Source organism: Sciurus carolinensis, chromosome 2 (assembly GCF_902686445.1).
Source record: "Sciurus carolinensis chromosome 2, mSciCar1.2, whole genome shotgun sequence".
Taxonomy (NCBI): domain Eukaryota; kingdom Metazoa; phylum Chordata; class Mammalia; order Rodentia; family Sciuridae; genus Sciurus; species Sciurus carolinensis.
The window spans coordinates 185723300-185750295 of record NC_062214.1 but is presented as its reverse complement, the minus strand read 5'-3'; the positions used below and the strand labels follow the sequence as shown (position 1 = coordinate 185750295).

Sequence of the window (26996 nt, the reverse complement as noted above, 5' to 3'; positions counted from 1 at the left end):
AATGCCATAATTTCATTTTTCTTTAAGGCCAAGTAATACCCATTGTGTATATATACCTCATTTTCTTTATCTATTCATCTGTTGAAAGGCACCTAGTTTAGTTCCATTGTTTAGCTGTTGTGAGTTGAGCTGCTATAAACATTGATGTGACTGCAGCACTGTAATATGCTGATTTTAAGTTCTTTGGGTATAAACTGAGAAGTGAGATAGCTGGGTCAAATGGTGGTTCTATTCCAAGTTTTCTGAGGAATCTCCATAATACTTTCCAGAGTGGTTGCACCAATCTGCATTCCCACCAGCAATGTGTAAGTGTACCTTTTCCCCCACATCCTCGCCAATTTTATTGTTGCTGTATTCTTAATAATTGCCATTCTGACTGGGGTGAGATGAAATCTTACAGTAGTTTTGATTTGCATTTTTCTAATTACTAGAGATGTTGAATTTTTTCATTTTTTGTTGATCAATTGTATTTCTTCTTCTGTGAAATGTCCAGTTCCTTAGCCCATTTATTGATTGGATCATTTGTTTTTTGGGTGTTAAGTTTTTTGAGTTCTGCATATATCCTGGAGATTAATGCTCTGAGGTGCATGTGATAAAGATTTTCTCCCATTCTGTAGACTTTATCTTTACGTTATTGTTTTCTTTGCTGAGAAGAAGCTTTTTGAGTCTGTCCCATTTATTGATTCTTGATTTTACTTCTTGCACTTTAGGAGCCTTAAATATTAAAACCATTCTTAGGGAAATTTCTGACAAACAATTTTATGGCAGCCAGTTAAAATAAATAGAAGTGTAAATATGTATGACAATATTTATAATGCCTGTGAAGTAAAATAATTTTTGAATATTTGCCAGACTTTTGTACTTTTCTATATAATTACACATTGGAAAGTTTCCATTATCCTTTTGTTTTAAGTTGTAACTATAAAAAATTTAATTCTGATTGTTTTTCTTTTTTGTGGTATGAGTTTGAACACAAGGGCACATTACCACTGAGCTATATCCCAAGACTTTTTAATTTTGGGACAAGGTCTCACTAAGTTGCAGAGGCTGGACTCACGTTTGCAATCCTCACTCAGCCTCCCAAGTCACTGGGATTACAGGCATGTGCCACTGTGACTGACTAAACTCTGAATTTTTAGTGGGATTTCTTGACTCCGTATTGTGATTCACTTGATGTTTTCTCTCTCTCTGTTTAATATCTGTATCTGTGTGATCTCTTGAGATTTTTATTCTAGTTCTTAATTCTTTTATAACAGCTCATTTATCTGCTGTTTAACCTGTCCATTAGCTACTTAATTTTGATAATTCTCATTTTTAAAAGTTCCTTTCTTTTCACATTTTCCTGCTGTTTTTTTTTCAAAATAACTTCTTATTCCCTATTTATATCTTAGATTTCCTCTTTTATATCTTTGATATTAACTGTACTTATCAGATAGAGAATATAAAATCTAGTTATCTCCTTAGGTCTGATTATACATAGGAGTTTTTTGTTTGTTTCTGCTTCCCTCCCAGAGGCCTATTTTCTTATGTACTTTGAAATTTGTATTGTAAGTTTATGTTCTTATGGGCTTTATTTGCCTGAGAGACTTATAGAAGATGTGTGCTTTCAAAGAGATAATGTTTCCTTCTGGAAATTTTGTATACCTGGGGTACTACCATGCAGAACCACTAAATATTAATTTCTTTAATGGAATCACATAGATCTTAGTTAAATTATAATTAGTGTAAATCAAATCCAAGATCTGTATAAGTCACCCTGTGTTTGTGAGTTCTAAAATATGTTTTTCCCCTTCATCTCCAACAGAGAATGGGATAGACAAGTCTATTTCCTGATGTTTTTCTTTATTTTCAGGCACATTTTATTAAAAGTCTTTTCTTTCCCTTAGATATGATTATAATGCTGGCACAAAGTGACAATAGGGTATTTGGAAAATTTTCTGCTACAAAAATGCATGTAATTAAATATCTTTATTTTAACTCTTAAGCTACTAATAAAAGTCTGAAAAAAGAAAATAAATTCTAGAAATGAAAGACTTAATCAAATTAAAATTCAGTTGAAAGCATTACCAATAGATTAGACCACATTGAAGAGATTCTCAGGCCTTCAAAACCATATAAAATCTTGAAAATAAAGTCAATAGTAAAGAAAATATGTTAAGAGACCATGATTAGAATATTCAAGAGACCAATTTAAAGCTCATTGGAATAGAAGAAGGCTCTGAAATATAAACTATTTCAATGAATACTATTTCAATGAAATAATAACAGAAAAATTACAAACCTTAGGAACAAGTTGGCAATCCAAAAACAAAGGCATTTAGAACCCCAAATAGGCAAAATCAAAAAAGATCCTGTCCAAGACACATTATGATGAGAATACCTAATATACAAAATAAGGACAGATGACTTGGGAAGCTGAGGCAGGAGGATTGTGAGTTCAAAGATACACCATGCAAATGGAGATCAAAAGCAAGGCAGGGTAGCTGCTCTTATACCTGGCAAAGTAGACTTCAAGCCAAAATTTATCAGAAGACACAAACATCACTTCATATTGATTAAGAGAATCATCCAACAGAGTAATAAGGATTGTAAATATTTATGCTCCAAAAATACATAAAATAAGCACTTCCTAATGTAAAGAATCAAATAGACCAAAGACAGTAATACTGGGTGATTTCAACAACACTGTTCTTATCATTAGATAGTTCATCCAGACATAAACTAAGTAAAGACTCATCAGAACTAAAAAATGCTATCAATCAAATGGAACTAACAGACATCTATAGAATATTTTGACAATCAACAACCAAATTCACTTTCTTCTCCATGGACACTTGTCTAAAATAGATCCTATTTTAGGACACAAAGCAGCCTTAATAATCACACACAAGGAAAGAGATAATTCCTTACATCCTATCACATCATAATGGAATGAAATTAGAAACCAACAAGATAAATAGATCATCTTAATACCTGAAGATTAAATAATACACTTTTAAGTGAGGAATGGATTATAGAAGAAATCAGGAGAGAAATTTTAAAATTCTTAAAAACAAATGAGAAGACAGCAGAATGAATCAGACATAAGTTCCTATATTCATGTATGAATACATGACCAATGTAACTCCACATCATATACAACCACAAGAATGAGAAGTTATACTCTATGTATAATATGTCTAAATACATTCGACAGTCATGTATAACTAAAAAGAACAAATAAAAAATGAAAAGAGAGAAACATATCAAAATCCTTGGAATAGTGTAGAGACAATTCTAAGAGGAAAGTATATAGCATTGAGTTCCTACATTAAAAAATAAAAACTTCCACATGAATAATGTTATACCTCAAGACCCCATAAAAGGACAGCAAACTATTTCAAAAATTAGTAGAAGTGCAGGCCGCATAGCCCACCTGCTAGAGTGCCTGCCTTTCATGCTGCAGGCCCGGGTTCGAGTCCCCAGCACGGTGGGATTGTGGAAATAACAAGCAAAAATTAGTAGAAGACAGGAAATAATTAATGAAATTGAGAATAAAAAACAATACAAAGGATCAATGCAACAAAAAATTGGTTCTTTGAAAAGATAAGCAAGATTGATAAACCCTTAGCTAAACTAGAGAACACCCAAATCAATAAAATTAAAAGATGAAAAAGGAAATACTACCACAGACACTTCTAAAATCCAGAGAATCATTATAAACTATTTTGAAAATCTATACTCCAATAAACTGGAAAATCTGGAAGATAGTTGACAATTCCTAGATTAATATGACCTTCCTAGGTTAATATGACCTACCCAGATTGAACCACAAACATCAGAAAACCCAAGCGGACCAATATCAATCTATGAGATTGAAGCAGCATTAAAAACCTTCCAACAAAGAAAAGCCCAGGACTACATGGATTCTCAGCTGAGTTCTACTAGACATTTAAAGAACCCTTCTCAGATCATTCCATGAAAAAGAAAGGGAGAGAACAGTGCCAAATTTTTTATGAAGCCAATATCATCCACCAAAACCAGAGAAAGGTATACTGAGGAAAGAAAACTTAAGACCAACATCACTGATTAACATTAATGCGAAAATCCTAAGTAGAATATTGGCAAACCACATTGAAAAACACATTAAGAAAATACTACACCATGATCAAATGTCTTTCATCCCAGGGATGCAAGATTGGTCCAACATATGCAAATAAATTAATTCATCACATAGAGTTAAGGACAAGAATCATGATTATCTCAGCAGATGCATTTAAAAAAGCCTTTGACAAAGTCTAGCACTTGTTCATGTTTAAAATGCTGGAAAAACTAGGGATAAAAGGAATTTACCTCAACACCTACAGGCTAGATACAACAAACCCAAGTCTAGAATATTACCAAATGGAGAAAAACTGAAAGCATTTCCTCTAAAATCAGGCACAAGGCAAGGATGTCTACTACTACCACTCCTATTCAACATAGTTCTTGAAACTCTGGCCAGAGCAATCAGGTTTTTAGAAAGAAAATTAAAGGGATACAAATAGGAAGTGAAGTTTAAAAAAAAAAAAGGAAATTAAAGGAATACAAATAGGAAAAGAAGTCACATCATCTCTGTTTGCTAATGACATGATTGTATATCAAGAAGTCCCAATAAAACTCCACCAGAAGACATCTAGAATTCATAAGCAGTTTCAGGAAAGTATCAGGATTCAAGATCAACATACATACATCAATAGCTTTCCGATGCTCTAGTTATGAATCTGTTGAGAAAGAAATCAGTTAATACTATCCCATTTACAATAATCTAAAAAAAAAGTAAAATACTTGAGAATAAATTTAATTAAGGATGTGAAAAACCTCTACAATGAAAACTACTGAATAAAACAAATAGGTGAAGACCTTAGAAGACAGAAAGACCTCCTATGCTCTTGAATAGGCAGAATTAATATTATCAAAATGGTCACACTACCAAAAACATTATACAGATTCAATGCAATCCCCATCAAAATACAAATGACAGTCTTCACAGAACTAGAACAGAATGGTTCTAAAATTCATTTGGAAGAATAAAAGACCGAAAATAGCCAAAGCAATTCTTAACAAGAAGAGTGACACTAGGGACATCGCAAGTGGAGAGAAAGCCCACATAATGGGAGATCTTTGCCAGCTACTCTTCTGACAAGGGATTAATATGCAGAATATATGAAGAACTCAAAAACTTAACACCAAAAAAGAAAACCCCAATCAATAAATGGGCAGAAGAACTAAACAGAAACTTTTCAAAAGAAATGACAAATATGAGAAAATCCTCAATATCCCTAGCAGTCAGGGAAAAACAAATCAAAACTACATTACTATTCCATTGCACTCCAATTAGAATGGCAGTAATCAAGAATACAAATAATAATGCTGGTGAGATTATGGGGAAAGGGGGACACTCATACATTATTGGTAGGACTGCAAATTATTATATCCACTTTGGAAAGCAATATGGAGAGTTCTCAAAAGACTAGGAATGGAACCACTTTATGGTTTTTATCCAAAAAGAACTAAAATCATCATACTGTAGTTAAATGGACATATTAGTTATTTATATCAGCACAGTTCACAACCAGCCCAGGTGCCCATCAATAGATGAATGGATTAAGAAAATGTGGAATAGACAAGGAGGAATGAAGGGAAGGGAGAGGAATGGGAAAAGGAAAGACAGTGGAATGAATCTGACTTAACTTTCCTGTATACAAATGTGAATACACCATCGTGTATATCCACAAGAAATTACAAAAAAACCAAAAGAACTATGGTAAATGACAGAAAGGTCAGTAGAGGGAAAGGAATAGGGAATGGGGAAGGGAGGGGGAAGGAAAGGTACTAGGGACTGAATTAGAACAAGGTATATTCCATGCTTTTATAATTATGTCAAAATACTGTCATGTATAACTAAAAAGAACCAACAGATTAAAAAGGAAATGAGGTATATATACACAATGGAGTTTTACTAGGCCATAAAGAAGAATGAAATTATGGCGTTTGCTGGTAAATGGATGAAGTTGGAGAATGTTATGCCAAGTGAAGTAAACTGAGCTCAGAAAATCAAGGGATATATGTTTCCTCTCATATGTGGAAGCTAGACCAAAATAAGGGGAAAATGTTTGATGAAAATAGGAAAGATACTAGGGGAGTAGAGGAAGGAGTTAGAGGGGAGAGAAGGGATAGGAAAAGGGAGGAATGGTAGAATGAAATTGACCAAATTATATTATACATAAATATGAATATGTGACAGTGAATTTCAACTGTATGTATATCTATAAAGTACCAGTTAAACTGTAAATGAATAGAAGGAAGAACAATAGAGCAAAAGAAGGGGAGGTTGGGGAAGGAGGAAATACTGGGGACTGAAGTGGAGCATGTTATATTCCATGCATGCATGATTAGCTCCAAATAAAACCCAATATTATGTATAACTATAACTTTAATGCATTAATAAAAACATTAAATTTTTAAGTAAAAATCAGTGAAACTAAATATTTAATATGTTTAAATACAAATTTATAAGTATAAATCATGAAGTAAAAAATATAAGTGTAGCTCATATTGTGAATTATCTTAATTATTAGTAAATTATTAAAGACATACTTAATAAAATGAAGAAAGTTTCAACATGAAACATTGAAAATAAAATAATTGATGTTTCTTTAAAGCAGCTTTAAAAAAGTTTAATTATATTGTCATAGAGAGTTGCAAAAGTTATTAATTTTGTGTAAATTTCCCCAGATGTCTAAAAGGTGTTTACTGAGTACATTATATACTAGTTTGAGTAACAGTAAAATAATAAATATATTCCAGTTCAAAATTTCCCCTGGCTTTTTCTTTCCTTTTTTCTTTTTTAAAGAAACCCCTGTTTTTGAGATGAGATTTTGCTATGTTGCCCAGGCTTGCCTCTCCTCCTGTCTCAGCCTCTGGGGTAGTTAGGACCACAGGAGTGTATCACAACACTGCATCCTCTGACCTTTTCATAATCGAATAATTCTATCTCTTATTTGATAGCTTTGAGAACATCTTTTTAAATAACTTTATGTGGGGACCATAGCCCTTTTATTGATATCAAGCAATGTTTATTTAAAAGAATGCATTCCAGTTTTCATTGTGTTTAGATTTATGATTTATAGAAGGAAATTATAGTTCTTTACTATTGCATTTGATATGAGTTGAATTGTGTCTCTGAATAAGTCAAGTCCTAACTCCCAATATTTGTAAATGTGCCCTATTTGTAAATAGTGTTTTCTTAGATATAATCAAGTTAAGATGAGGTCATGTAAGATCAGAATGAGCTTTAATGACTGATATTTCTGTAAAAGACCTTGTGAAGACATAGTCTTACAGATACATAGGAGGAACACAGTATGGTGATAGAAGCAGAGACTGGAATAATGTGTCTGAAACCAAGGCATACCAAAGATTGCTGGCAACCACCAGAAGCTACAAAGAGGCAAGGAAGGATTCTTCCATAGAACTTTCAGGAGGATTGTAGTACTGAGCTACATCTCCAGCCCTTTTTCTTTTATTTTGAGATAAAGCTACCCAGGCTGGCCTCAAACTTGTAATCCTCCTGTCTCGGCCTCCCAAGTAGTTGAAGTTACAGGTATACACTACCATTCCCAGTGCCCATTATCTTTCATCCCTGGGGAGTTTTTCAGATTTTTTAATGAGCTCAGCTATAATTTAAAAGGATGCCTATTATGTTAATCTTGCCTAAACTCAACTTTCTACCTGTTCTTTATCTGTACCCAACCAGCAGAATAAGAGTTGAATAAAACAGGCAACTGTGATGATTGATCTCACTACTCTTCTGTTTCTCTGCTTCTCCTTTGAAGCAGAACTCTTCAAAATAGTTTTTCCACAAACCATTCTACTTAGGCTTTTATCTCTATTTGTTCATTGAACTTCCTGCCAGTCTCTTGGTTGGTTTTCACCTTACTTAACCTCTTAGCAGTTTTCGATATAAGCAATCATTTCTTCTTTCCCTTGTCTCTGGAACCCATGCATGCCTTTGTTTCCCCCTCTCCTTCACTGACTTCTAATTTGTTCCCTTTGCTGGCTCTGCCTCTTCTTTTTGCTCTCTCTACATAGGAATATTCCAGGCCGCCTTCCAGCCGTTTTTTTTTTTTTTTTTTTTTTCTTTTTTCCTCCCCCATATGTATACTAACATTTAAGAGATCATATAAATTTCTATCTAGTTAGAAGACAGAGATTACACTAGTCATTTGAAAAAGGGAAATTTAATAAAAAATATTAACTATAAAAGGTGGTAACTACTGTAAAAAGGTTGTAGAAGTAACTGTCATAGAAAGCAACTTCTACCTCTAGGCCGAGGAAGAGTAAACAAAGAATTTAAAGAAGATTCAGACCTTTTTGGAAGTGTGTGACTGTCACCAGAAGGCTCAGTCTGTCTGTGGTGAAGAAGCCTGCCAGAGGGTGCAGACCAGAGCTGAATGGGCAGGAACACTGCTTGGTGAAGAGTTTTAACAACTGTGAGGACCTCTGCTGTGTTGGCAAAGAATCTTTCCGGAGGCTGCAAATTGTAGCTGCAAATTGTAACTGAATCATTAAGGCAATTACTGTAATGGTGGAGAAACTTTCTGGAGGACTCAAATGGACTTTCCACTGTGAATGTTGCTAGCAGGCTTCCTACACACCAGTGTCCTGGCATCATATGTAAAGCAGCGCAGAAATAGGAAGGAGTCTCCCTCTTCTGTTTGGGCCTTATAGTGTCTCTCCAGCACCCTCTGTTGGCAAAGTTTAGTATCAGTCAGTAGGAAAAAACAAACACTCTGTGAGGTCCAAAGAGTAAATTTGGAACTGAGCATCAATAAATTAGTTACTGGCATAGTATGCCCCTTTGGCTAATCAGCATGCTCATGCTCCTTTCTACACACATTTGGTCTTCCATTCATTCACAGAACTAACATTGTGTTTCTACCCAGACATGCACCTATGCTTGGTTCAAATGAAGAAGTTCTCATCTGTTCCTTAAATAGAGAAAACATAGTCCCAATAGTCTTTATGTCCATTGACAAATATAGTAATTACAGTCAAATTTAGTCAGAATCTTACTGCATATTCAATTGCTTTAAAAATAAATTGTAAAACTCTGTGCAGTGGTACAGCTTGTAATCCCAGTGACTCCTCAGGAGACTGAGGTGGAAGGATCACAAGTTGGAAGCCATCCTCTGCAATTTAATGAGACCCTGTCTCAAAATAAAAAATAAAAAGGTCTGAGGCTATAGCTCAGAGCATCTCTGGGTTCAATCCTTAGTACTGTAAGAATAAAAGAATAAATTGTGAAGTTAACCTCTAACAAATGTTATTAAATATTAAGGAGAAAACTAAATAGTGTATATATACATATATACATGTATGTGTGTATACATACATATGTGTATGTATATATATATATAATATATATATATAATCTCACAAACATTTATACAAAGTCACTGTACTCCTTGTTTCTGTAATTGGTCATAAGGCTGTAGTTGATATCAGTGACCTCTTTCTTCCACTTCCCATTCTGTAGTTTCCTTGTCCTTAGCCAGAACTTCATGTTCTTGGCATTATTTCACTTGTGGGGTGACCCAAACCTTTATTACTGAAGCATCTGAAATCTCAATAACTCTACCTTTTATTCATGGTTGCTATAATTTTCCATTTTTACCATTCATCATGGAAGGACTAACAGGCATCCCAGAGAATCCCCTAAGTTTTAGACATAGTATTCTTTGCCGCCTTTGTACAGCAATTACTCAGTTTCCCCTGATACATCACTATAGCCAGAATTGTAATAACACCTTTCTTTTTCTGTTGATTTAGTGGCATAGGAGTTCACCATGACCAGGTGGCAGACTCACCTTTCAGTTCAGTGGAACCATCTTTATGTCCTCTGGTAGAAGCATTCCCCTTGCACTTGGGAGCTTAGGCTATAAATCGACACCACTTAGTTTCCACGATGCAAAACAAAATTAATACAGTTTGGTTACTAGATATAAGAGAACCACTTCTAGTTCCATCTCTGAATATCCAGATCCATGTGTTCTGGCTATGAGGTACATAGCACCATATAATAGCCTAATATTCAAAGCTTATACTGAAGCCTATAAGACAGAACCCCAGTCTTTTAGGGTATTACTTCCCAAGTGGTGGTAAATTAATCTTCAGTAAGCCATTTTGACTTTCTATTAGTAGCTTTGTGTGGATAATGGAAGTATGTGATAAAACCAGCTAATGGCATAGGCATAAGACTAATTTTACACATCTTGCTATGCAGTGAGTTCCCTGATCAAAGTGTAGAGTGCTGTGATGATGATTTAAGTCATCTTGTATGTCCATGGATTGTGGTACTAACAGAAGCATTACAGGCAGGAAAGGCAAATCCAGAATTCATGTCTTTCCAGTGAGTATGAATCCTTGCCCCTTCCATAACGGAAGTGGTCCAGTGTAATCAACATGCTTCCAGGTAACTGGCTTGTCTCCCTGGGAAATGGTGCCATATGAGGGATTCCATTGGTCTTTGTCATTAACAGATTACACACTCATTAGTGAGCTCTGCCTTGGTAAGGAGAAGCCCATATTTTTTAACTCAAGCTCTGTTTTTGCCATAATGGGCTCACTGAACAAGTGTTAAGTGACTAGGAAGAGAGGCTGACTGATATCCTCAGAGCATATCATTTTGTTCATTTTATTATTAACAGCTTCCTCTGCAGTGGATTCCTTTGGTAAGTATTCCTTTAGACAAAAATCTTCAAAGCCTTAACCCTTTCTGAGATCTTCATCCTTCTATTTTTCAGATTTCCTTGTCTCTAATCTTAACACTCCTGTTTCTTTCAAGTTCCTAACTGTTAATCCAATTTATTAGCAAATACAAATGAATCAACATAAATCTGCACATCTTGTTATCTTTGACTGCAAAGTGAAAAACCAAATGTAGTGCTTGTAGTGTTGCCCACTGGGAGGTTTTGCCTTCACTGCTGTCTTTCAGGGTCATCCCCAAGCAAGACTGTAGTGCTTCCAAATGTGTGCCAATATGTATAGAAATATAAGTTTGGCTCAATTGTTTTCTTCCACGGTGAACTGATTATAAGGAACACCCATGAAGCCGTAGGTATCGATTGAGAGAAGGAGCCACCTATTTAAATATATTACTTATAACTTCCAGATCTTTCCAGGACTAGTCTTGTGTGTGTCATTTTCACTTGATATACTGCCACTGTGCACACTCAACCCATGGCTTGATTGATCATGTTACTTCTAATTTATGATTGGAAGCACAGGGCACATAGTCACATGACAACCCATGGTTAGGCATTTACTTTCTGACAAGGTCTAGTAACAATCTGGAAGCTACTTCTCAAAAAGGAAAATAATCTTCTATAAAGGAGAGCATGGGATTTGCTCTTGGATCCTGTGGTTCTTCAGTATGATTCTCCTTGGGTAGCTTTAGAGTGGCTCCATATAGCATCCCTATGTACCACATATACTTTGAATGTCATTGACTCTGTTGGCTGATTCTTCCCGAGTGGAAAATCAGCTTTCCTCCTTTTGCTCTGGTGCTCACTGCAAACTGGAAGCCTTCCGGTGACTTGTTAAATGATTTGTTAGGTGAGTAGAAGCAGCTCTCTGAAATACAGTGTATATTGCATCCCTAGGCTGACAGTGCTTTGCTCCTTTTGTTCATGGTAGGTTCAGCAACTTATCTTTTACCTTGAAGGGAATATCTTGACATACTCCAGACCACTGGACATCAGGTACATCACTGACATGGCAGGTCCCTGAATGTTTGTGGTATTATCAGCCACTTTCTTGATTCACATGTCTCACTAAGGTATCTAAAGTACTTGTTGCTTCCTGCTTCCCAGACCATTCAGCATAATGTCATCAATGTAGTGGACCTTTGAGATGTTTTGTGAAGTGTCAAGACCATCAGGATCTCTGTGGACTCTGTTATGGCAGAGGACAGGAGAGTTGAAATAACCCTGAGGCAAGGCTTTGAAGGTGTACTGAGGTACAAGTCAGGTAAAAGCAAACTGCTTCTGGTGGTCTTTTCAAATTGGTATGGAGAAAAAAGCATTAACCAGGGCAATGGTTGCATATCAAATGCTGGGAGCTGGGTTAATTTGTTCCAGTAAAGATAGTACATCTGGAGGAGCAATTTCAGTTGGAGTCACTGATTAAATATATTATTCAGTTATTATCTAAAATTCATCTAATTTTAACATGAACCCAACAGGCAAGTTTACATGATAATGTGATAAATATCCCCACCCATGCATACTTCAAGTCTTTGATAGTGTTACTGATTTTTTTTTTTTTTATAATTCTTGGGCTCAAGATTTTGTTTCTGACTTATTGTCTTGGTAGAGAAGGGAATTTCCAGAGACTTCCACCTAGTTTGTATCATAATGACCTTTAGCCCATGGATTATAACACCAGCATGGAAGAGTCTGCCAGTTGCCAATTATTCTAATTTAGGAATTGTGGGGGAGGGGCTGTTGTTTCAAACTTGACCTAAGATTTCATCTGTTATATATGAACTTTCACTTGGGTAGAAAATAGCATCATTTTGTGTTCCTAAGAAGTAGCGTCAATTCAGAGTTTACATGTAGAAATCCTTGAAACTTTGGATATTTCCTTTTTCCAATTTGCAACTATTCTCTTAAGTGGCCACAGTTCCCTTTGAAGAAATTATTTGTCATATATTTATGGGAGTTCTACTAGATTCTAGCCTTCCCCTCAGTTAAGGGGCTCCTAGTACATACATTGACTTAGGTCTGAAAACTGGTTGAGAATCTGATTCTCCATTGTGATACTTTAAGTCAGGTTTTTAGCCACTAGGTGTGAAGTTTTTTGTTAAATAAATTGATATTAATCTAGTAGCCTACCTATTTCATTCATAGAGAAATGTACTTAATTAGCCATAAACAGAAATCCCTAAGGACTAAAGTATTCTGATGATCAGTACATTCCTCCTGTCCTTTTGGGTAAAAGCATCTACTTTGGCTTTGGTGATTAAGAGCTGCCACTTGGCCTCTGCTTCAAGGTCCTTGTTGAATCAAGGAACCCATATCAATGTCCTACATAGGAGAACAATTACAGGGCTTTCGAAGATGTAATACTGCCCTTAATATGTCATTGCCCTAGTGAAGGGACTGTTTTCTAGACTTGGTGGGGAGGGGTGGATATATTTGGTGGGTGGGTATGAAGGTTACTAATGAAAAATCTGTGACATTCATACCTCCCTATGCTGGGGATGTGACTTAGTGGTAGAGCACTTGCCTGGGATGCATGAGGTCCTGGGGTTTGATCCCCAACACTGAAAAAAAGAAAAAAAAAAGCAGCAACTTCCTACCTTCCTAAGTTTTTAGATTCATTCCTTTATATCAGGGGTCAATTCATGGATCAAATCTAGCCCACCCTCTCATTTTATAGTTTTTTTTTTTTTTTGTATCACAGCTGTGCCCATTCACTTATGTGTTGTCTGGAGCTGATTTTGCACTACAGTAGCAGAGCTGAGTCGTTTTGACAGATATTTTATGGTCTGTAAAGCTGAAAACATGTACTGTGTGGTCGGTCCTTTAATAAAAATTTACCTATCTCTGCCCTAGAGCATGCTGAGATTTAACCCAAATTATGAGGGACCAATAGGGGTGGTTATGATAGTTCTTCAGAAAGATGAGAATTCCTTTGCAAGGCAACTGCCCCAAAAGGTTAGACTTCTCAAACACAGGACAAGAAGACAAGGGAGACTCAGAATAACACAAGTTTGAGATCTCACCTTAGTCTAAGTCCAACCAAATGTCCCCTTTTGGTGTCCTAATTTTTAAAAAATTTGTTCTAATTAGTTATACATGATGGTAAAATGCATTTTGACACATCATACATAAAATGGACTATAACTTCTCATTCTTCTGGTTACACATGATGTAGAATCACACCAGTCATTTAATTATATATGTACATAGGGTGGCAATGTTCGATTCATTCCACTATCCTTTCTACTCCCATGTCCTCTCCCCTCCCTTCATTCCCCTCTGCCTGATCAAAAGTACCTCTGTTTTTCCCTAGCTGCCCCCTTATTGTGAATTAGCATCCACATAACAGAGAAAACATTAGACCTTTGGTTCTTTGGAATTGGCTTATTTCACGTAGCATGATATTCTGCAGCCCCATCCATTTACCTGCAAATGGCATAATTGCATTCTTAAGGCTGGGAAATATTCCATTGTGCGTGTGTGTGTGTGTGTGTGTGTGTATCACATTTTCTTCATCCATTCATCTGTTGAAGGGCATCTAGGTTGGTGAATTGAGCTGCTATAAACATTGATGTGGCTGCATCACTGTCATATGCTGTTTTAAAATCCTTTAGGTATAAATTGAGGAGTGGGATAGCTGGGTCAAATGGTGGTTCCCTTCCAGGTTTTCTGAGGAATCTCCATATTGCTTTCCATAATGGTTGTGCTGGTGCCCTAATTTTCATACAAAAATTTTAAGGAGGCTGTCTCATCCAATTGACATATCTGCAACACAGGCTGTGAAATTTGTGTTTAAATTTTAATGGCTATAAGATGTCAGGGATTCTTTTATACTTGCTGTGGAAACTTTCTCTGAGAACAATTCATGCTAGGAATTTAAGGACCTGGGCTGATTACTTCTTTGGGTAGGTTCTTTATGCAGTCAGTGGGATCTATTTCACAACACTGTATTTTTACTTGTATTAGAAGTCATTATTATTGTAGTGATTGAGGGCAACATCCTCTTGAACTTCCAAGGCACTGACTTTAGTAGACAGTTCATCACATTCAACAGTAGGATTAATAACTTAATTGTAACACCAGCACATACCTTGGATTACTAGCATTCCATTTCCTATTGGTAAGGACTCAACACTGTTCTTAAGTTCAAGGGCATGATATGTTAACTGAGAAAAGGTGGTTAACTACTAAAAAGCATAAAAGAATTTTAAGAGATGTAAAGGAGCAACTACAGAAAGCAGCTACTATCTATAAGGTTAATGAAATTGAAAGATCAGACTCCTCTACCCCAGATTGAACTTCTCTGTGAAGAGGTCATGGATGCCACAAGACCCTTTACCAGTGGTGAAGAAATTTGCCAGAGGACATGTGTTACTACTGGAAATCCTCTAATGGCAGAGAAACCTCCATCATTCCCACCCTTATCCCCCATTATCTGCTAATACCAACACACTAGAAGGAAGCAAAGTTCCTTCCTTCTGCTTTGGCCTTGCACTGTCCCTCTAGGACCTTTACTAGCCAAAAATAAAGTCAGTTGGCAAAGAAAAATGTTTATAGGATTCAACTTTAGTGACAAATAGTGGGGGGAAAGAGTGAATTTGGAGCTAAGAGAAATAAATTAAGAAAAAGTTCTTAACCTGTTGCCTCACATTTTTATGCATCTTGCCTTTTCCCCCTGATCTCCAGAGAAGAATTAATATGTCTTCAGTTGAACCTCTTAGGCATCCTTACCTAAGGTGGTACAGAAATGAATACTTGTACCTCGTCTGGTTTTTCTCAATTCAGTAAATGGCATCACCATTGAGGCAGAAACCACAATTTACTTTACACTCAGTTGCTTAAAGTTCTTCCATGTCTATTTTCTTTCTTTCTTTCTTTTTTTTTTTTTTTTTTTTTTGCAGTGCTGGGGATTGAACCCAGGGCCTTGTGCTTGCAAGGCAAGCACTCTACCAACCCTTCTATTTTCAAATATGTCCAAATCCTACCACTTCTCATCATTTCCACTGCTGTCATCTTGCTCCATCCAGGTTATCTCTTGACTGTCAAATCTCAGAAATCCTAAATTTCTTCATAGATGCTTGTTAATTAGATGACTTCTTGTTCTCATTCTGTAATTTTTCATTCTGTAACAGCTCGTACCCCATCCTTCTTCCATCAAATTTCATGCAAGTTTCCAAAAACCTTAAGGTTTTTTTATACTTGCTGCATCTCTTTTATATGCTTGCTGTCAAAGTAAGCCTGTTGTTTTGTGTTTATCAATGTAGTATTAACATTTTTTTTAAAAATTAATAAAATTAATAGTATTAATATTACTTGTATAGTTTTGAAACATAGATTTTCCTATCTTCAACTAATAATTGTCTATTGTGAGATTTTTAAAAACATTTTAAAGCATTTTTAAAAGATGTCCTCATTTCCTAAATTTCTGATTTATTAGGTAGAATCTACAAAATTCTGCTATCAGTCTTTTCCCTCCCCACCCAAAAGCTTCCATTTATGTCATTGACATTTGTTAGTTAATAGTTAAAATCTCTTATTCTTTTTCATCAACTGAATTTCTTTGTTTTTGTTTTTAATAGTTTATTTTATTAAATAACTAAAGTTAGACCAGTATACTGCCTCATTAGGGGAAGCCATTCCTGCATATCATCTTATATGTTGGAATAGATTATGGCATGTGTCAGAACATTCCCTTTTGTTTAGTTTATTCAAAGAGTAGATTGAAGGGAGGCGGAATGGCAGAGCCTTGCATATGAGGAAAGTTGTTTTAAAGTTTCTACACATCTTGGTTTAAGTGGAGTATCAGCTTCAGTTGTTCTGTATAACACGCACTTCCTCACCACTCCCAACCCCAAGTCCTCTGTCTGCCTTTTCCACCAAACAACTCTGAGGCAACCTGAGCCCAGAAGTTACCAATCAATTGATACAGTGGAGCAGACCTGGAAGACACCTTACTTCTCACCTTTGGGATTAAATAGTCTAAAACAGGGTAGGAGAACTATGGCTAAACAAGTGAAGATTTTAAAGGAAGCTTTGCTAGAAACAAGAACGCCTGAATTCAAATCCAGAAAAAAATCCTATTGGGGAGAAATAAAATCTTAGCTTATGTTCTGAAAATGCCTGCAGGAAATAGTTAGGGAATGACCTTTCATACACAAGCTCTAAGAACCCTGGACACACAGGAGCTTTGGCTAACACAGTTTGGGCCTGCTGAGCCAGATTTCCTAAGGGCTGCATATCACATCTGTCTGGCTCAGTCTGCAGTGACAGTCCTTCAGCTCCATCAAAGTGCTCTCCAATATGTCATAGTTGTCTTTAAAGCTCTTAAATTCTAGGAAATGCTTGGCACGTTTGCTCTTCTGACTGGAGGAGAGGGAGTTATGTGGCCTGGGTAGTAGTTGGGGAGATTTCAGGGGACTGAGGTCTTTGGCTGATGATTGGTGCTGTCCCATGGTGGCCTGCTCATTTAGGGCCTCTTGATAGCACAGGTACTCACTGTGGCCAAGCACCTGTCTCACAGCAAACTATTGCCAGTCATTCAGCAGGGTATCAGTGAGGGTCTTCCATATACCCTTGAAAGGAGGAGCAGAAATTCTTGCCCTTTAAGGAACGGCAGTGTGGGCCTTCTTCGTGTAATGGAATCTCAGAGGCAAGGATAGCATCCAGAGCTTTCATCCTGTACAAATAGTAGAGGATGTAGCAACTTTGATTTACCTGGGTTTCCAGTTGTAGCAGGCGTGCATCATCATCAACTGCAAGGAGCTGGAGTTCATACCTGATATTCTGAACCCTGAAGAGTCAAATGTCAGTCTCCTCTTTTAAGTCCTCAGGAGTATTGTGTCCCACAGGGACATGGGGTCCCCTTCTAGATTTCACTGCAAGTGCATGATTGTTTCTTCACAAAAATAAACAGCAGTACAAATTTCACGCTCCTGTAGGCCATGACTGGCGCAACATTCATCTAGGACAGCCAGTTACTGCTGGGTGCCATGCCACGCAGAAATGCGCGTGTTTTCCCACTGCTCTGCCTCGTTAGGCCAGGCTCCGTGGAAGCAACCATGTGTGGATTCCCTAGAGCTCCCTGGCCATTTGCTTATGGGAAAAGACCAAGCCAGACCTGGTCTGAAAACATGGTACATGGGGGGCTAGGAAAGGAGGACAACACCTTCCTGTACCCCTGACCCAGCATTTGACTCAGGCAATCTCAACTTTTTCTTCAACTTAATTTTTTTCAAGATAAATATCAGTACTCAGTTTTGTTACATTTAGAAATAAATTTAATTTTTTTCTTAGAATTCTTACTGGAATTTTCATAGAAAACTTCATCTGTATCTCTTGACTCCTTTTTTTATGTTGATTTGAGACCATAATAAACATAGGCATTCTCTTTGAAATGAAAGGTCCTTCAAGCACATATTTTTGAAAAAAGACAAAAGAAAATTGCCTGATACATTCTCTTCTTCTTCCAGGTGGAAGGTGTTGCTGTTTTTCTCCTGATGGAAAAGCTTTAGCTGTAGGTCTCAATGATGGAAGTTTCTTAATGGCAAATGCAGATACCCTAGAGGATCTTGTGTCTTTTCACCACAGAAAAGATATTATTTCAGATATTAGATTTTCACCTGGTAAGATTGCATTTATTTGATTATTAACTTTGATCTGAATATGAGTAAATGTATCAATGTGTGATTTTTATTAGCTTATTTTACCTTGGAATTTTACCTTTTTTTTTGACTAGAAGGGGCAGTATGGTGAGAGGCACAAATCCTCTGTTTGATTAGTGCAAATATCTTACTTAGTGCTTTTTATGTCACCAAAGTTTTCATATGACCTGGGCCAGGACACTACTCTGAACTTGTTTTCTCATTTGTAACATAAAAGGAGCTTGACTGTTTTCAAGATATTCTTGATATTCTTAGTGCTTTTAAAATTGTATTACTTTCTGCTGGGGGTGTAGCTCGGTTATAGTATACTTGCCTAACATGTGAGAGGCCCTGGGTCCAATACCAAGCACCACAAGAAAGAAAAAGCATTACTTTTTCTCATACATCAGTTTTCTTACATTCATTATTTACTACAAAACCTACTATAACATAGGAATTCCTGATGTTAAGCAAAATTTACTTAGGTTGGTCTAGATCTATTTTTTTTTTTTCTAAATTTAAAGGGAGTTTTGGTCATCAAAACATACCAAAATTACATCATATATAATATTGACAGTTTGCTCTCCACTGAACTAAATTGTTTCACTAAACTCTACTTCATTTTGTTATTTTTAAAAAATTTTTAAAGTTGCAGATGGACACATACCTTTATTTATTAGTTTTATGTGCTTTTAAAAAAATTTAAGTTGTTGATAGACCTTTATTTAATTAATTTATTTATATGCAGTGCTGGAAATCGAACTCAGTGCCTCATACATGCTAGGCAAGCCCTCTACCACTGAGCTACAGCCTCAGCCCCTTGTTAGTTATTAATATACTTGAAAAATATTATCATTTGTCATTTAACACATCTGTTCAGTTCTAATATAGCTTATGAAGCACCTAAAATTTCTCCAAAAATATATTAAGAAAATTAACTCTAGTTTCAGAGTGTAAAAAACATTTCTACAGGTAGAAAATGCCAAATATGTTTCTCTTGTAGGATCTGGGAAATATCTAGCTGTGGCATCCCATGACAGCTTTATAGATATTTATAATGTAATGAGTAGTAAACGAGTGGGAATATGCAAAGGAGCTACCAGTTGTATAACCCATATTGACTGGGATATTAGAGGTAAGACTTTAAACAGCTTAATATTTGATAAATGTTTCATTTGGTTTAGTATAGCTATTTTAAAGAAACAAACATGATTTAACAGATAGGTTCAAAAATCTTGTGAAAAACAAACCGTATTCTCTAAATTATTTTCCACTACTTTATTTTACAACTGAAAGTGAATACTATAAATTTTTTTAGTGCTTTACCCTATGTCATTCAAATGATAGTTCAGTAATAAGTTGTTTAGTTTGAAGTAATATAAATATATTGTACAAAAAGTTTTTTAGTCAGATAATGTACTAGTTATTGTCTGATAAATTTGACAGACTTCAATTTGGAAATGGAAAAGTTAATGAGTATTTTAATATCTCTTTTCCATCAGTTAATATGCATTTCCTAAAAATAACCATAATTATATAGCATAATTTAAAGAGTATCTTTGTATTTTAACAGAATGCATAGCATATGAAAGTGTTTAATAAGTTAAAATAAATGTTAAATATTTTAAATGCTACATTTAGGGATTATATTTAACAATTTCAACTTTAAAACTTTACTATTTCAAATTAAGGTTTTTTAGGTACTGCTAAACAAAATACTTGCATGCACTTAAAAGAATTTCAGCATTCATTTCTAAGGTTTTTTCAATATGCATAAAAACAAATAATTTCTCTGTATATACATAAATAAAAATTAAGCCATTTATGAATTTAATTAATTATATGCAGATTAAGAAAATACAATGTCTTTAAAATATATTGACTTGGAGAGGAAAATTTTTTTCTATTTAAGCTTAATTTTTCCCATAAAATTGAAACATCATACTACTGATATAAATATTTATATATTTGTATATGTCTATATACATTTTATTTTTTTAAGGAAAGCTTTTGCAAGTCAACACTGGTGCTAAAGAACAGTTATTCTTTGAAGCTCCCAGAGGGAAAAAGCAAACCATCCCCAATGTGGAGGTAGGAGGACACTGGTGCTTGTAGTGGTGTTCATATCAGTAAGAGTGGTTGGAAAACTTATGCCTACTTTCCGTCATTTAGTTACATGTGAAGCTTAATCTCACATTATTTGAATGATGAATATTCTTAGGGTGAGTTTATTTTATTGGTCTACAATGCATAGATGGCTAAAGGAACAGATACTGTATTAAGTAGAGAAATAAAACACTGGTATTATGGCTATGCTAGAATCACTTTTCTCAAAGGACAAGAAACACCCACTAATAAATAGGGGACATACCATCTGATTTGAAGTACTGAGTTTCTGCCACATCTTTGGAACCCATACGCCTATGATACTTGTTAGCAGATTTCTCTTTAAAAAAGTTTTTTTTTTTAAATGTGTTCAGGTTTTTGCTTGAAAATATTGGGATTTTTTTGTTTTTTGGGGTGTTTTTTTTTTTTTTTTTGGGCATGGCCTAGGAAAAGAGAAAGTGGCTTTAAAAAGGAAAAAAATTAATAAAAAGGATTGTACCAGTTTAAGGGGAAAAAAAAAGGAGGGACTGTTAAGTAAAAGCTCTGAATTTCCAGTTGAAAAACATACTATGATACATTAAAACAAAAATTTAGACATGAACTGTTATGAGTGTTTCTTGATTATTCCTTTTTTTGGGGGTTCAATCCCCAGCACAACAAAAAACCCAATCTAGAACACATACTAATTATATAACAAGGACTTCCTGAATAATATTCTATTAAATAGTATCTGCAAGAACTAGTAAACTCTGAGAAGCTGCAAACCAAGACAACTAATGATTTAATTGTTTTTCTATTAAAATTTAATTTCACTTGTGACATATAATAACAAAGATGAATGTTCAGATTTTGGTTGTCCTTTTAGATATTACACAGTAATTTTCTCTTTTTAGGTGGAAAAAATTAGTTGGGCATCATGGACAAGTGTGCTTGGTTTATGCTGTGAAGGAATTTGGCCAGTAATTGGAGAAGTCACAGATGTAACTGCCTCTTGCCTTACCAGTGACAAAATGGTCCTTGCTACAGGCGATGATTTGGGATTTGTGAAGTTATTTAAATATCCTGCTAAAGTATGTATTTTTCTTTTACCTTCCTAATGATCAGAATTATGAAAATGATTAAGGTAATATTCTTTCATAGCATTTCATTGTTGTAACATGAATACTACGTATGTAAAACGTCATGTTGTACCATGAAAGGTTCAGAATTATGTTTCCTATTCTTGGCACCATATTTCTTTTTATCTAGAATAAGCATTGTAATCTATGATCCCATGCCTAAATTTATATTTTATAGTTTTTTTAGTATTGAATAATGTAAATATCCTTTTTAAAAATCCATTCCTTTTATCCCCAATATTAACTTAAACTATTTTACTTTTTTTGTTTTATATGTATACGTATGTGTGTGTATATACACATAAAATTAAAAGTTAATACAAACTCTTTATAGGTATCGTTTTTAAAGAGAAAATACTAAATACTTAAAACACCTATGAAATTAAAATAAACAACACTGATTTAATGTGATTAATGATTTTTTTTTTAACTAAACTATACAGATTCTTTGGAGTTCTCTGTGCCTATGTTGTGTTATGTGACTGCTCAATTCTTATTTCACATATCCATATTCAAACTACTGCAAAATGTTTGACGCTAAAGTAAAATTCATATATCAAAGCCAGTGTCCACCTGCTTGCCTGCCTTCCCTTCCTCCCTCCCTCTCTTTCTTTCTTCTTTCCTTCCTTCCTATCCTTTCTTTTTCTCTCTTCCCTTTCTCCCTTTTTCCCTCCTTCTTTCTACTGGTCATTGAGTCCAGGGCACTCTACCCACTGAGCTACATCTCCAACCCTTTTATTTTATTTTATTTATTTATTTATTTTTTTGAAATGGGTCTTGCTAAATTACCCAGGCTGGGTTTAAACTTGAGATTCTCCTACCTCAGGCTCTTGAGGAGCTGGGATTACAGGTATACTCAGATGTCTTTTATTTCTTATTTCTTAATTCCCATAAGTTAAGTTATATATTATAATCTAGCACCAACAAGAACATAAACATGAATTTGAAATAAGGCACCAAAATCACATTATGATATTCAATTCATTATGATACTCAATTCATAATGCCGTATTATTTTTTGTAGATTAGCACTGAAATGAAGACCCAGGTTTAAAACTCATAGGAGGGCTGAGATTGTGGCTCAGTGGTAGAGTGCTTGTCTAGCATATGTGAGGCACTGGGTTCAATTCTTGGCACCACACAAAAATAAAAGAGATACTGTGTCTACAACTAAAAATATCTTTTTTAAAAAAACCTCATAGGAAACTCAGATATTAAAAAAAAAAAACCACTCCACAGAGCTTATTTTAGATATGTATATGAGTTAGAACCTTAGTAGATAAGAATGTGTTCTACTAAAACAATTATCATTCAGAAACTTCATTTCCAGCATTCCAAATGGTATATATCCATTAGGATAGGTTCTAGGATGCTGGTCTACAGATTGCTTCCTTCCTTCACCTTAATGATAATAAATCTACATAACAATTATTTTAATGCATATATTACTCCATAGATAATACACTGTATTAACTATATTAACTGTTACTCCATTGAACAGTTGAGGTTTGAATTTTTCACTGCTATAAGTAAATATTGTGATAAATACTTTTTGCATACATAGCATGTTCTTAGCGTAGCTATCCAGAAGGGAGATTAGTGAGTCAAAAGTAAGAACAGGGGTTAGGTATGTAGTTCAGTGGTAGAGTACTTGGCTCTCATGTTTTGAATTCCTGGGTTTGATCCTCAGCCAAAATATATATATATGTATGTATATATGTATATATATATATGTATGTGTTTTTTAATGCAGAATTAATGAAGAAACCACATTGGTTTCCAAAAAAGTTAATTGTACTAGCAATGTGTGAAACTACTAATTTCACTCTGTCCATTCGTTATTTTTTATTTTAGGGAATTTCAATATTTTCTTGTTTTTTTTTCATGTTGCACTTGGACTAATTTCAAAACATACATTAAGAAAAATTAAATATGACTAAAAGTATAATTAGTTCCGAAGTATAACTACAATTTTTCAAGTAATGAAACTTCTCAGAAAAAGTTTGTATTTTTGTTATCTCTAGGGAAAATTTGGAAAGTTTAAGAGGTATGTGGCCCACAGTACGCATGTCACAAATGTTCGCTGGACTTATGATGACAGCATGTTGGTGACCCTAGGAGGTGCAGATATGTCTTTAATGGTATGGACAAATGAGATGGAGAGTTATCGAGAAAGAAGACCTTGTGATAGTGAGGAATCTGATGTAGATTCTGAAGAAGGTGGAGGTAGGTCCTTTTACATTTTAACAAAAACATATATAAAATTTAGCACAACTGACTTAAACTGTAAAATTTAAAGTAAGTAATAATATTGCTTTAATAATTGTGGTGTTAGTGTTTTTGGTCAGTTTTATGCAAAAATGGGTTTTATAACTCAATAATAGCAGACTGGCAAGATTAATAACGTATTCTTCATCTACAAATGTAAGACAATCATTTTAAAAAACTACTATTTAAATGAATTTTATATTTTTGAACTTTATATTTTAAAATAATTTTTCTTAATGTACTAGTACTAACTCATTATATAAAATACATTTTGCAATAAAGAATAAACACAGACTGTATAACTCAACCATTCAAAGTTAACTTCAATTAACATGCAAGGTTTATCCTAAGGTGTATGTGTATTTGGGTACAAAATATTTTTTAACAAAAGGGGCATTATGTTGAACTTATTTTTGCAGTGTTTTTTTCTTTTTTGGTATTGGGAATTGAACCCAAGGGCACTTTAATATTTACCTACATTCCCAGCCTTTTTTATTTATTATTTTTTGCGTTTGTTTTTGTCTTGGGTACCGGAGATTGAACTCAGTGGCACTTAACCACTGAGTCACATCTCCAGCCCTTTTTATATTTTATTTAGAGACAGGGTCCCACTAAGTTGCTGAGGCTGACTTCAAACTTGAGATCCTCCTGCCTCAACCTCCCAAATGGTTGGGATTACAAGTGTGCACCATTGCACATGACCTGTAACTTACTATTATCTCTTAGTGATACTTAGAAACATCATTACATGACTGGGGATATGATTAAGTGGTAGAATGCTATGCCTAACTTGCATGAGACCTTGGGTTTGATCCCTAACACCACAAATACACACCACACACACACACACACACACACACACACATACACACATAAATATATTTATATTTTTTTCATATAAAATATTCTTAATTTTTGCAGGATGCATAATTTGATTATGGCACAATTTACTTGACATTGGACATCATTATATCTAAATTATAATGATCACAATTGATCTTATTTATCACTTAAAGAATAACTTTTATATTTCAACGGTAGGCTATGATAGTGATGTTACAAGGGAGAATGAAATCAGTTATACCGTCAGAGCCTTATCAACAAATATTCGCCCAATGTTTGGAATCAAGCCTCATTTGCAACAGAAAGAACCTTCAGCTGATGAAAGGTAACAGAGTTTAAAATTAGATGAAGAAAAAGATATTTATATTAAAAATTAAATAAGTGATATTCTTGCTTTTTATAGTTCCCAGCAACTCTTAGAAAATATGTTTGCCCTTAAATACTTTTGGGTGGTAACAGTGTCTTTTCAAGTAGCTTAGGGAATGTTGCCATACATGTAAAAGATATGATTAAAGTAAACTTACTTGCCGAGTATTATAGTTGATGGCATTGGGGGCAATATTAAAAATTGAATCCAGTGCCCAGAACCTTGTAGGAAGCATGTGTGTAGAAATATGATTCAGTTTTTAAAAGGCCTGCCTATGCATATGCCTTTAATTAAGGATTGATATCTTTTCAAAAATTTTTCCAAAAACGGCAGGTTGAAGTATAGCTTGTTTTTAAAGGGAATTACTGATCTTGGTCTAGAATCAGTAAATCAAAAATAAGCATATATGCACAGCAGTTTTATTGGAAGAACTTTTAAATAATGTCTCTGAGCTAGATGACGGATCAAGAGAGAAACTGTGGACCTAATGTCTTTTAAATGAAAGATGGAAAACAATAAAAAAGCATATGAGGGCTGGAGATGTAGCCCACTTGTCTAGGACATGTGAGGCCCTGGGTTTCATCCCCAGAACCACACACACACACACACACACACACACACACACAAACACACAAACACACACACACAGAGCATATGGCATGAACTTCAAAAGTGGAAAAATTTTAAGAAATGATAAAGGAAAGATTATCCAGAAACAGAGTGAGAAATGAAGGAGTGAGGTGGGAACAGCAGTGACTTCTGTAGAAAGCTGCGACCAGGAAAATGTTGTTATAAGAAACTAGCCAGAGTATTTGAGGGAAAAACGAAAAGTGAAATATGGGTTTAATATTCAGGGAAGGGGATAAAGTTAGAGAGGTGTGATGGGGAGAGGACAACTAGAGATTTTGATGAGCTGACCAATCTCAGCATTCCCAGGAAGTCCAGGTGGAATATTGAGGCCATGACACCTCAGCTCCTATTTCAGGTACTTAGTTTGCTGTAGGATTGCTTCGATGACTGTAAGGGGAGGTCATTTAAGGAAGAGGTAGAGAGTAATCATTTTGTTATGCGTGAAGAGGCAAAGTATAAAAGAATGTGTAAGAATGTCATCATGCCAAAATCTATATACTTGTATAAAATTCTAGACCGAAGCAACTGGGTAGAAGTAGTATCACACAGTGCAAAGGACATGGATTTTGAAGCCAGACAATTGAGCTAAAATACTCATTTTTATCATTTACCAGTTGCATGACCTTGAAAAGTTATTCTTTCTGAACCTCAGTTTCCTCAGTGGCAAAATGAGCATTGTAATTCCTCATTTATGGATTATTTCAAGGTTGATATGAAATTTTATATATATATATATATATAAATATATATAAATGATTAAGATAGTAGGTCTTCACCAGTGGCATCCTTACCTTAGAATGAAATACAGAATAACTTGAGGAGATAGTTAAATACTAAAACACTGTTTCCGAAATTAAATATTCACAAAGTAATTAGCACTACCTACATATTTATTAATTAGAGGAATACATATAAATATGTAAGTGTGAATGTTCTTAAATAGAATATTACAGAATAATGCTTAATATTATTTAAGGGAAACCAAACATCCCAAGTATCGAGAAGTGAAAAGTGTTCTATAGGGAGGAATAACTGTAGACATTCTTATAAATCTCTTCCATATATTCTGTTGATTTTTTTAAAGAAAAAATGTATTGGAGAAGTTTGGTATGTGACCTAATTTGAATCTGTATGCCATCATTCATGGTAAAATACTTAAATTTAAATTTTCTTCCTCATTGCTGAAGTGACCCACATGATTGGTAGAAATATCTTCCTACTGCTGAACACTGTTTTA

At 34.8% G+C, this 26996-nt stretch overlaps 1 protein-coding gene and 1 pseudogene across 1 annotated transcript in view; one reads left to right on the top strand and one right to left on the bottom strand.

Moving 5' to 3' along the window:
- Nucleotides 1-26996, top strand: part of Eml5 (EMAP like 5) — a 149185-nt gene that overhangs the window by 88344 nt on the left and 33845 nt on the right. The window contains 6 exon segments of the mRNA XM_047538900.1: nucleotides 18257-18409; nucleotides 19431-19562; nucleotides 20430-20518; nucleotides 21427-21603; nucleotides 23676-23877; nucleotides 24961-25087. Coding sequence (XP_047394856.1) covers nucleotides 18257-18409; nucleotides 19431-19562; nucleotides 20430-20518; nucleotides 21427-21603; nucleotides 23676-23877; nucleotides 24961-25087 — 880 coding nt within the window.
- Nucleotides 17012-17778, bottom strand: LOC124974245 (protein C1orf43-like; annotated as a pseudogene).